The sequence below is a fragment of the Sphaeramia orbicularis genome, chromosome 13 (genome assembly GCF_902148855.1).
Source record: "Sphaeramia orbicularis chromosome 13, fSphaOr1.1, whole genome shotgun sequence".
Lineage (NCBI taxonomy): Eukaryota > Metazoa > Chordata > Actinopteri > Kurtiformes > Apogonidae > Sphaeramia > Sphaeramia orbicularis.
In genome coordinates, this window is record NC_043969.1 from 44,891,657 (window position 1) to 44,903,952 (window position 12,296).

The following is a 12,296-nucleotide window of genomic DNA, read 5'->3' on the forward strand; positions in this document are numbered from 1 at the left end:
GCTACTTCAGGCCCCGCCCCCTCCAGGTTGTTGACCGTGCTGCTCTGTCCCGTTCAACCAACAACTGAATATTTTAGGTAATCGGCTCACAGTTTGGACATATTTTCAGTTTTAACTACAACCGCTGCTGCTGTTAAACAATTATGGCGTACTTGGAAAAATGTTTGTCAGAAATCTTGACCTTATATGTGCAAATGTTGTGACGAAACTAGTTATAGATGTAACAAATTAAGAAGGAATTAAAACAGGTTGTAGAAATCCACTCGATTTTTGCCAAAATGAATATAAAGATAGCTTTACAGCACCTGGAGGGTTCAAATTCAAACTGTATGAACTATTAGGGTCCAAATAAACAAATAAATGAACCAAAGACTAATAAAAGTGGGTTCAGTAAAATATGACCCCTTTAAGGAAATATTGATGCTTTTATCTCAAATCAGCATGAACAGGACATCTTACAGCTGTAGCCATAATATGTCCCAATATTTTTGTCCATATAATTTATAACCATCAATATTTATCACAATATAAAACTATATTATGATATTTGTCATTATTGCTTTCTTGCCCAGACCAGTTAGCAAAGTAACACCTGAATTCAACGTGTCCCAATACTTTTGTCCATATAGTGTATCATACTGTGCTCATTATCATTAATTCATACTATATTATGTACTTCTCCACAGATAAGTTTTTTTTGCTGATAATGAAAAAAGGGGGAAATAGTATAAGAACTCAGTTTGGTTGGATCTTCTCCACAGGCAGCAAAAAAAAAAAAAAAAATCAATTTCCTAACAAACACAAGTGAGGAAATGGCGCTTACATCAGGTTAATCAGTGGTTAAATAAATTGCCAGTAGGTCTAGTTCCTTATTTTAACTTTTCCAATCTTACTGTCTTAGGTTTGAATATTTTAACGTGTCTCGAAGCCTCTCGGATGAAGATTAGAGGAGGCTCTCAAAAGTATTTTCATGGTCAGCAAGTTTCTCCCCCGAAGAGACAATACATCAAACATGAGGTTTTCGAAGACGGAACTGAAATATGTTTGTGCTTGATTAAAAAAAAAGACTCACCACAGCTACAAATGTACAACCCTTGATCAACTACAAGTGCTTTCCTTTTAGGTGCTGCATCAAAAATACTCCACGATGAATAGCATTTGTTTATTTTATTCGATTTATCTTGTTTCAGACCTAAAATCCTGGGGAAGTAGTAAGAGCTAACACACACTGAAAATGTTCCCCACTGTGATTTAATTAGAGTTCTTCCGCTACAATAGTCTAGTAGCCAATAAAACACACATGAAGTGCAGACTTAAAAAGTTAACAGGTGAAATTGACTTAAATATCTCATCAGGCCGTTGCTTCTAAAACATCGCTCAATGGGAAAGTCTGACCAATGAGACTTTGGAGAAGCCGCTCTAATATTGAGCTCTGCTACTTTTCCAACAAATTATGGGATAAAGATTAAAGTATTCTGTTTGATAGGCAGACATCACAGAGGTGGGTGTGGAGGATAAAAAAAGCAGAGAAGCCTCTGAGGACTCACCCAAATGCGGCCAATCATAACCGGTGGAATAAGGCTGTGGGGATATAAGAGGATAGAGAAGCAGACCTGTGAAGGAAGTGAATTTGAGACACTTTATCCTCCTTTTGTGTAAAAAAACAAACTTTATAAGCTGCCCCCTCCTTCATACCACTGACTCTATTCAAACTGTGGATGACTGAATGAATGAGTACAGGTGCATCTCAATACTACGACGACGTATTAGGGCCACGTAAGAAAATAAAAACGCTCGTCACTAAGAGAATGAAGTCATAATATAATGAAAATAAAGTCGTAGTTTTGAAAAACTCATTATTTAACGAGAATAAAGTTGTAATATTTCGAGAATAAAGTCATAATATAATGAGAATAAAGTCGTACCCACTCATCGAATAATGGAGAACTTGGAACATTTTGTGAAGAAATACTTTCATTTGGGGTTTACGCACAAAGGCCACATACTGAACCTATCCTCCCATCAGCACATTATCGTCAGTCTTAAGGACTTTGAAGCGAGTTTGCACACGTTTGGGTTTGTTTCATCGTAAGAACTGAACTGATTTGGAGCAAATCGCCTCTTTTGTGGAGGAGAAACTGATGAAGTAGTCGGCTGCAGGGCTATCGGTGGTTACACCACAGAGATAGGGTGAAACTGTGAGGATTCTACTGAGTTTTGGAGTCCAACAGAAGTGAAAGTTGCTGCTTTGCTTGTTGTGTTTGCTGTAAAACCAGAAACTCTGTCAAATTTTCAAAATATTCCGACTTTCATCTCCTGTAAGTACGACTTTATTCTCGTTAAATAATGATTTTTTTTTAAACTACAATTTTATTCTCATTATATTGGGACTTTATTCTCGAAATATTACAACTTTATTCTTGTTAAATAATGACTTTTTTAAAACTACAACTTTATTCTCATTATATTAGGACTTTTTTCTTGAAATATTACGACTTTATTCTCGTAGTGACAAGCATTTTTATTTTCTTATGTGGCCCTAATACGCCATTGTACAATACGTTAGAATATAATCAAAAATGCCATTTATTTCAGTAATTCAATTCAAAAAGTGAAACACAACTTTATATATAGATTCATCCAATCAAACAGACTGATGCATTTCAAGTATTTATTCAGGGTTTCTGCAGGTCATTAAAAAGCATTAAAAGTCCTTAAATAGATTTTGTGAAAATTAAGGCCTTAAAGGGCCTTAAAAAGCATTAAATTCGATGTCCAGAGGCATTAAAAAATTAAATACACTTGATGGAAAAAAAGCATTGTTATTCATGATTTATTTTGATTATATAAACATTTAATAATTTTGATTGGAAGTATAGTGTGATGATTGACAGGTGGAACCCTTTAATTGTCTATTGTTTATGGCCGATACAGAAAGTCATGACACTGGATGCTTGGAATGCAACGTGCTGTTAGCGCGCTCATGCTGTGGCGAAAGAACGGAGGGAATATTAGCGAATGTCGTAAAAATGGGAAAATGCGAGTTTCAGCAGAAGTGATCGGAGGAGGAACTATTCAGAACCTGGTGAAAGCCTGTCGACAATAAACTGTCATAAAACTGTATATAAAACTATACATAAAACTATATCTGCAGTTGGACATGGGCATTAAATTAGATTTGCTGATACTTGCAGAAACCCTGTTATTTCTTTTCATTTGGATGATTATCACTTACAGCTAATGAATACCCCAAATTCAGTATCTCAGAAAATTTGAATATTACTTTAGACAAATTAAAAACAAGGATTTTCAACACAGAAATGTTGGATCACTGAAAAGTATGAACATGTGAAGCATTCAATACTTGGTTGGGGCTCCCTTTGCATGAATTCCTGCACCAGTGCGTCATGGTATGGAGGTGATCAGCCCCTGTATTTGTTGATGACTCTGCTGAACTCTAGCTGTGGATAAAACTCATCGCTGACCCTGTTCTGTCTTCGTGTCGTTCTGTCAGGGTACAAACTAATCGGGAGTCACTCTGGAGTGAAGCTTTGCCGATGGACCAAGGTGAGTATCCTGTCAACATGTCATTCCTTTAAAGGTGACAAACTGAATGTTGTATTCACCTGTATGGTTTGGCCTTGGTTTAGTCCATGCTGCGTGGGAGAGGAGGCTGTTACAAACACACCTTCTATGGGATCGAGTCCCACCGGTGCATGGAAACGACCCCCAGCCTCGCATGTGCAAACAAGTGTGTCTTCTGCTGGAGGTAAGGTTCTGAAGACTAAAGCCACTGGACTGTTAGCTCATGTAAAGTGTAGGGATGTAACGATTACCGGTATAATGATAAACTGCGGTAACATTTCCAACGGTTAGTATTACTGTTTAAATTCTAATTATTATGATAACTGTGTTCGATTACCGCACTTTGAAAATCACGGTGATGCTCTTCGTTTCCTGGTCAAGCAGCGGCACTCCAGGCGTGCGTATACAGTTTGTAATGTTTGGCCTCTGAAAACATGGTGGAAGGCACCTGCATGGACAGAGCTCCAGAGTTTGGGGTTAATGGGCTTCCCGCAAGGACCTGGTCCGTCCGATTACACTGGTCTACAATTTTTTAGAAATGATTTGCTTCAGACATTAAATGTGCTAAATGTTACGTATTTTAACACAATTAATTGGAAAATAAATGACAAAAGTGTTGGTTTGCTAATGTTTTCAAGGTATATGATTAAGTGTTATTACACATATATATTGGTTTCTGTACATTTATATAATAGTTTTATAAATCTCCCACTAAATAGAACCTGTAAAGTGAATGTATTCTAATGTGCAGACAGTGTTTTGAAGTAGATCTTGTCGCTCTGAGACAAATATTCCTTTTGAGTCAAACCCATCATTCTCTTGTTAATTCTTGAGTTTCACATTTTGACCCAAGGCTGTATCTTGGAAAGTTCAGCCAACCAGCTTTTTTGACTTGATTTTTCTTTATCAGTGACTCTCATGTGGTAAAATTTCATTATTTTTATTCTGGAAGAATTTTCCTTGTAGACCAGTGTTACGTGTGCATGCACCCGGGTCCGTCCGAGCAAGTGAGTGAGTGCGCGGAACTGGTTCGTTCGAGCATGCACGCGTACAGACCGGGTCTGCACTACTGTAAAACCCTCCCCAGCCCCCGCTGCTTCAGATCCTCATCCAGCAGAGAGACCTGTCCAACTACTTTTTTTCCTACTCTAAAAAACACTCAGGAATCGATAGGAGACTTGATAAGGAATTGGACTGGTAAACAGAATCCACAATAACATTAATATTGATAAAATCCTATTAATTCCCACTCCTGGTGCAGATATCTCTTATGGCCATAAGGTGCTATCTTAAATGCACATTTGTATGTTTGATATTTACATGTTAATATTTTAATGTTTCTGCCACAGAAAGTGCATTGTGTGTGTTATTTATTTGTTTTTGTTGTTTTTTTTGTTTTTTTCAAAATACAACTTGGTTACATTATTTCAGTGTGTTTATAAGTAGTTTTTGAACATTTTGAACACATTGCAACAATACCGTGATAATAATGATAACCGTGATAATTTTGGTCACAATAACCGTGATATGAAATTTTCATATCGTTACATCCCTAGTAAAGTGTCATAAGATAGCTTTGTTATGATTTGGCGCTATATAAATAAAATTTGTTGATTGATTGAGTAAACACATTATCTAATCATGTGTCTATAAGTATGTGAAACTCACCTACTCACCACATTAAAGGGTAAGTTAAACGGGATTATTGTTCCTTGCAAGACTTGAATGAACGTGATAAACCCGCAACCTATCCACTGGACCAGGAGCTGTCAAAGGTCAAGGTCTACATAGCTGAGTAGCCAAGCGACATTTAGTTCCATATTCCATTAAAGGGTACCTGTGGTGAATTTTCATCGCTATTTTTAGAGATCACGTATAATACTAGCTGTTCTGTCAGGTAACTTCCATTATATCCCGTTGTCAAGTATGCCTGAGTACTAAGTGACTGCTCCGTACGTCAGGCATGGTCAGTGACATGTTACCTCCTTCATGGGCTGTTCCAGCACCTGCAGTGATGAAACCTCATTGTTTTGTCTGATTACCTGTGCTGTGATGGACTGGTCAATGACCCTGTTCAGCTGACACCGGTCTAAGATGACACATTATCGGCCACTGCTGGGTCGTGTCTCCAGGACAGTGGCGGAGTGCAAAGCTTACAGCTGCACAAACGTTGAGTGTGAACACATGCTTTCCACTCTATCTCACTCACCGACTGCTGCTTGTTTACTTGCACTCCATCACCCAGAATCAATGCTGGTATAAGAGAGACTCCTGAGTGAAACATAATGACACTTGAATTGAACATTTTACATTTTTTTAAATTCTGATTTTATCTCCTGCAGCTTTAAGGAATGCTTTAAAATTACAAGTTCATCTGACATTTAGCCGGTTGTTTAAATTTTTGCTTTTCAAGAACTCAACGTATGTTTGCTCAGACTAACAGGATACCTGTTGAGGACTTGTATAACCTGCGGGGATTATTGCCTGTGAGTTTAGGTTTATCATCAGTCTATCTAAGTTTATACTGAGCCATAGTTTCTCTGTGGTGAACAAGGTAATGATGTAAGTGCAGAAGGCCAGTGGTCAGCGTAAGAGCTAAAGGTGGACACTGATTCATCATGGCACTGGGGAGAGACTTCTGCTGCCCTCAAGTTCCATCTGAAAAGGCGACTGTGTTGGGCTCTGAAAGGTCGCTGTCAGAATGTGCAGCGCTGAACTGCCTCCCTGTCACCACAGATATGCCGGCCTCTCTTAAGGCAGCTACACAGAATGACAGGAAGTAGCCAATTTCAGAGCACAGATGTATCACTGCAGCTGGCTTCACCGTCGACCTCTCATAGCACCATGCAGATTTAGGTTTGATTGACAGGGACTGGATGTGTTCCTGTTAACCCTGTAGGTGCCAAAAATGTAAAATTTTGATATCAAGATTTCAGAAAACTGTATCTTGGAAGTGATTAGAGATAAAGTTGTACTGTAAACAAGAAAATATTGGGTATGTATGACCCAAAGTTTATAATGGGAGTGAATTTACTCATCTAATTTGCATATTGTGATGTTACATGTTGGCAGCCATATTGGATTACGTAACTTTTAGTAAAGTTGAACCTTTAACATATTTATATGGAAGTTTGGGTTTTTGTTTTTTTTGGTCATCTTATCCTTAAAATGAATGAACTCAAACATTAGTAGAAAGTAAAATGCAGTAAGTTTTAGTAGCTTTTTTTTTTATCCAAGCGGCAGAGTAGCCAAATCTGTCCTTATCTATCCAAACTAAAACTAAACAAATGGTTCCAGGCACAACAAATGCCACCCTTCACACGTATTGTAGCTTATTTTGGCATCGATCCAGCTGATGTCATCCTCTCTATGCACGTGCTGATGTCAGCATATCAATTGCCTCTATATATGTGTCTAGCTTGAAGTAAATTGAAATAAAATTGATCTTTTATAGACATTTGAAATTTTGCCCATTATCAGTAAATGGGGAAAAAAAAGAATTCAAAAATTCCTAAAAAAGTTTAACTCTGACCAACTTTTCCCAAAATGTAATGACATCTATTCTGTGTCACTGGCAATTTATAAACCCAATTTTGTATGAATTCAACCAGTAGTTTTGCTGCTAAAGTGTTAACAAACAAACAAACCAAACCAAAAACCTTGCCTCCCCTGTGGGGGGTGGGGTAATATACTTTGCTCACTTACTAAAACAGCTCAGGACCACATTTTAAACTGGATTTTCTTCTTCACTTTGAATAGAAACATGCCCTGAAATAGTGTAAGGATTGAAGGGGCACATGTCTGCCATTTATTGGTGGGAGGTGGTAACAAGATTCAGCAACTCTATCTGGATCTATGGTGTGTTTCAGTCAGTTATGGTGCTTGTGGCAATAGTGCAACTTTGGCGTGTAAAGGGTTAATTCAGCAGCCTGTGTGTGTAAATGATGCCGCATTTGCTGTTGCATCTAGAGATCACACCTCGACAGCCATAAGGGGGTTACAGAGAGGCAGTTTGTGTTGTAGGATACATTCAGAATTAAAATGTTATTATATGAATGACTTCTAAGGTCCCTTTAAAGAAAATCCCTACACTTTTAACTGTTATAACTGCACGTCTGTCTATTGGTTTATTACACAATTCTGTGCCATAAACCGTGCAATAGACTGTACTCATAAGTATAATCTGTGTACATAGTATTGTATTATAATGCTTCAAAGAATAGAGGAACATGTTGTAATGCACTGACTTTGCTTTCATTCAGATTAAGGGTTTTGTAAATAGCCAACAGAAGTGAGCACACATGTATAGGAATAGTTTGCATCAACTTTCAAGGCGTCATTTACTTTCATGGACCATATTCACACAGTGGATCGAAGCGCAAACCCTTTTATCACAAACATAAGGTCAGTGATAACAGATACCAAATAAAGAGATATATTCTCATTTAAGTGTCAGGAGTTTAGCGCTAATAATACAACTACATCTGAGTCTAAGTAGAACATTAGATCTAATCAAATATCAGCTTTTAAAACATACCAGTAATGTAAAAATTCTGAATACTACTAACCAGCCTATCCTTACTGCTTATGTTTGTTACTTCTAGATAATTCATTGGACTTGAACTAGTTAAGTATAAAAAGTCTGAAAAAGTGGGAGCTCTCCAAGACACTTGATTTGTAGTGTACAATAAACTGAATATTCTGTCCTTACATTTATCACCATATTAGACAGATTAAGGCTAATCTTAATCTTACTTCATTATGCTGTAGAGACATTCAGTTACTGTTTGTAAATTATTTAGATTTAAAATAAAATTGCCCTCTGAAGGATGGCAGGCCAAAAAAAAAGAGAGAGAAATTCAGTCTTTGCATTTTATCCATCCTAATACACACACAGCATCTAGCATTAGCAATTAGCATATTAGCATCAGTGAGCTGCCATTGAAGGGGCTTGGGAACCAACTCCAGACCTACGTAAACATGGGCACTGACAGGAAAATTAACCAATATTTACCTGTTTAATAGTGGGAAACCAGAGTAAAACTGACGGATTGTAAATATAGTGAGATATTTTTGCTACTTTATGTCTAATAATGTCAACAGGTTGGTTGCAGGTTTATTGGTCCAGTTGGCAGCTGTTTCTAATGTTGTAGTCTGTTTATCTTCTGTTTTATCCAATCCCACTCATGGATATGCGCCTCTTTCCTAGACATCACACCAACCCTGTGGGGACGGAGTGGCGCTGGAAGATGGATCCACCCGAAAAGATCCTACAGGATTCCCTGGAGAAACACGAGAACATGATTCGACAGTTCAGAGGTGAGGTTTCCATCGACTTGCAAACAAGCACAGATATTCATGAACGGCTCTGCTTCACTTTCTCTAGCCTTCTACTTACCCAACCATCCATCAGATATACTTTGTGTGCACCACGAACCACAAAAACAACCACAGTATCCTCAGTTTACTCCTCATTATCTCTTGTAAACCTGTGTGTAATGGCGCTGAGTGTAAAATGCTGATGTTTTCTCTGCTGTTTCAGCCAACACAATCGCATCTATCACTTCCTAACACATGCAGAATTTTACTTCCTGTTTAAAGCCAAGTACTCTGTCTTATTTGTTGCATCTTAACCCATAAAGACCCAAACAGCCACTGGCAACCAAGACCATCTACTGATCTAAACTGTCTAATACCTGTTGATCCACTAATCCTATCAATACATGTAAATATTTGGTGTGAAATACAGTTTGTCATCTTTTCGTGGTCATCAGATATGACCCATTTGGACGTTCAGAGGTTCTGTAGTTACCATGGAAACACCGTCATTTTCTACAACCTTGATTCACCAGTAAAACCCATGGAGTTGGATCAATGACAGTGGATGGACACACTGGGTTTACGTTTAGTTAATGAGAGATTTGACTGGAAAATACACTTTTTCTTCAGTTTTCTCTGTTTTTGATATAATAATCCTCAACTTTAATCTGAGCTTTTATGAACATCTACATGATTAGTAAATTAAATGTAGGGAAATACATGATTTTCACTGAAGAAAACACAATACAGAAGATAATATTCACGTAATAAATCACGTAAGGACGGTTAAATATAGAGAAAAATTCATTTTGGAACTGCCACAAATGTCACACCGGGTCCTTACCTCTTTGTTTTCCCAGTAGCTCTAACTAATTCTGTCCTGTGTGAGCTCTAAAACAGTCTGTAATAGAAGAATTACGCCTGGACCCTCTTACTGTACTATTTACGAGTACACCTGCATTTAGGGTTAGTTTTTTTGAGTAGTGCATTCAAAGCTCAGTCCAAACATACTTTAATAATACTGACAGTCACTAGACATTGCCTCCAAAAAAAACAGAGTCCTGCTTATTTTATTTACAAATATAGAACATATTGTTTTCCAGGAGTCATTATGGTCTTGTCGCTCATTTAATAAGGCTTTGACAGCTGCTGATTAATGGAAATGATGCCGAGTTGTGTTTTCAGAGTTCCTGTTTATTGGATATTTTTTCAATTTGTCCATTATGTGCAGGTCGTTTGATCCCCATTAGACTCAAAATAGTACTGGATATCAGGGACAGTCTGACAGAATATTGCAGATTTTTTTCCGTAAATGTTGGATGTGAAGTAAAACTGAAATGTTTTGATGGCCAGAAAGTCAAAGGTCAAGATCTGTTCTTACAATCACAATTTCTCAGCAGTGTCTTGACGACATTTCTCCAGATATGACCAAAACATTTAATTGGACTCAAGTGTGTTGAAAATATTTAGGTGGCTGAAGGTCAGAGGTCAAACTTGCTTTCCATTGTTATGGGTGGGACATCGCAGAAACACTGTGAGGTCAATTTTTCCACTTTGTAGCACTGCAGAAAACAACAAATTTAACCTTAGTTGTCCAGTTACTTTTCAGGCTCTGAAAATGGTTGCAGTTCCTGAGCGGTTAATGCAGTATTTTTGTTAAACCTCTTGAATCAAAACTGAAAATCCACACATCAGTCGCATCATGGTTACTTAATTTCACACCCACTGTGATGATCTACAAAGGCAACATTAGAGCGTATGTGTCACTGTTCAAATACTTATGGACCTGATTGTGTATAACATTGTTATGTTGTTCAAATGAGATTATAGAGATCAGACAGATGAATATTTTAATATTTCAACAGCTTCAAAATCACTTTGATCCTCTGGATTCTTCTAACAATGCACAGCTATCATCTCTTAAATAAGAAATGTTGTCAGTTTATGTAACTTTGTTTTTGTCTTGAAAGTAAACACACCTTCTTGAAGTGGTATACACAGTTTGGTGAAAAAATATACGATATTTGCATCAATATGGATGAAATATTTGCAGAATATAAGTTTTTTTTTTTAATGTGAAAACCTTTGAGTACTCAAAGCCTTAAGGGCGAAGTCAAGGGTAGGTTAACATCTGGTCAAAAAAAAGTAATTACAATAATCTACACCAAATTTACCGTATATTTTTTGTTAGGTAATTACCTATATTTTCAGGAAAATGTATTTTGAAATTTGAAAAAAAAAATTGTGAAAAAAAATTTGAGGAGTTTTCTGAGTGTGAATGTTTGGAAGGTGAAGTTTTGTGCCGTCATTCTGGGTTCATTTTATAAACTCTATAAATAAACTAAATTTATTCCAAATACATTGATATTTGACTATTGTATTATTTATGTCATATTCTAAACACAGTGTTTAAAAATAATAAATGCATATATCTATACAAAATACATTTGAATTTAAGGTTAATATTATTTGTATGTTGTAAATATGGTAAAAAAAAAAAAAATTGAAATAAAAATTAAAATAAAAAATGTTTAATTTGATATTTACTTTTGTTGTCCATCCGTGATGCTGCCATTTGTTGAAACTCTTGCTATTTTGGTATGATACAATATTTGTTTCCTCTAACCAGTTATTAAGTTGTAAAATAGAGGGTTTAAGTTGCACACTGAATACATTTTAGGATGAAAATCTCAGAGGAACTTTACTTTTGAGAACTTTGTAATTCTTGCAAAAAAGTAGATGTTATTTTTTTGTCCATCCGTGACTCAGTAGTTTTTGATATTTTTCATGAAAAATTATTTGAAACTAAATTTTGCCCTTTGAGTTTGTTTAAAATGTCATTTAGACCTTTCCAATTATGTGTAATATTTGTCTTAAACTTGTCTGGTTCAAAAGTTATGAATCAGAAACTAGTGGGCTGTCCATCCGTGACACCCTTGACCTCACCCTTTATCATATATGATGAAAATTAAAATCTTCTAATCTATGTAAAGTCCCCGTTGTGCAGCTTTGTGACCTATTGGAGCTTGAACTGATGTAACCTCCGTAGCCACATATATATGAACACACCCAAACACACCCTCATCACACTCAGACCCACTTCACTAAACCGTCCTCGTTCATTCCTCTGTGTTTGATGGAACTCCGACACAAACCAGTGCCGACGTCCTCAACATTCGATAGTAGGTTTCTGTCACACACACTATTCCATTTGACAAAACAAAACCAAAAAAAAAGCCCAAACTTCAGCCAAAGTATTCTTAAGATCTGGTTTAATCCTGCAACCGAATAGTCACAGGGCTCTGTCTCTAACCTCAAAACCGCTGCTCATTCCATTATGACACAGAGAAGCCATTATACTCAGGAAACGACAGAGATGCCAAACGCTTAAA

General features: G+C 36.8%; 1 protein-coding gene across 2 annotated transcripts in view; it reads left to right on the forward strand.

Annotated features, from left to right (window-relative positions):
• The window catches only part of tyw1 (tRNA-yW synthesizing protein 1 homolog (S. cerevisiae)), a 178,509-nt gene that overhangs the window by 47,967 nt on the left and 118,246 nt on the right, over positions 1-12,296 (forward strand). For both annotated transcript variants that reach the window (XR_003937111.1, XM_030151965.1), the window contains exons 9-11: positions 3,515-3,567; positions 3,651-3,769; positions 8,795-8,904. Coding sequence is in view for 1 of the 2 variants with exons in the window: in XM_030151965.1 (XP_030007825.1) it covers positions 3,515-3,567; positions 3,651-3,769; positions 8,795-8,904 (282 nt within the window). In the remaining variant the exon portion in view is untranslated. The remainder of the gene's footprint in view (positions 1-3,514; positions 3,568-3,650; positions 3,770-8,794; positions 8,905-12,296) is intronic.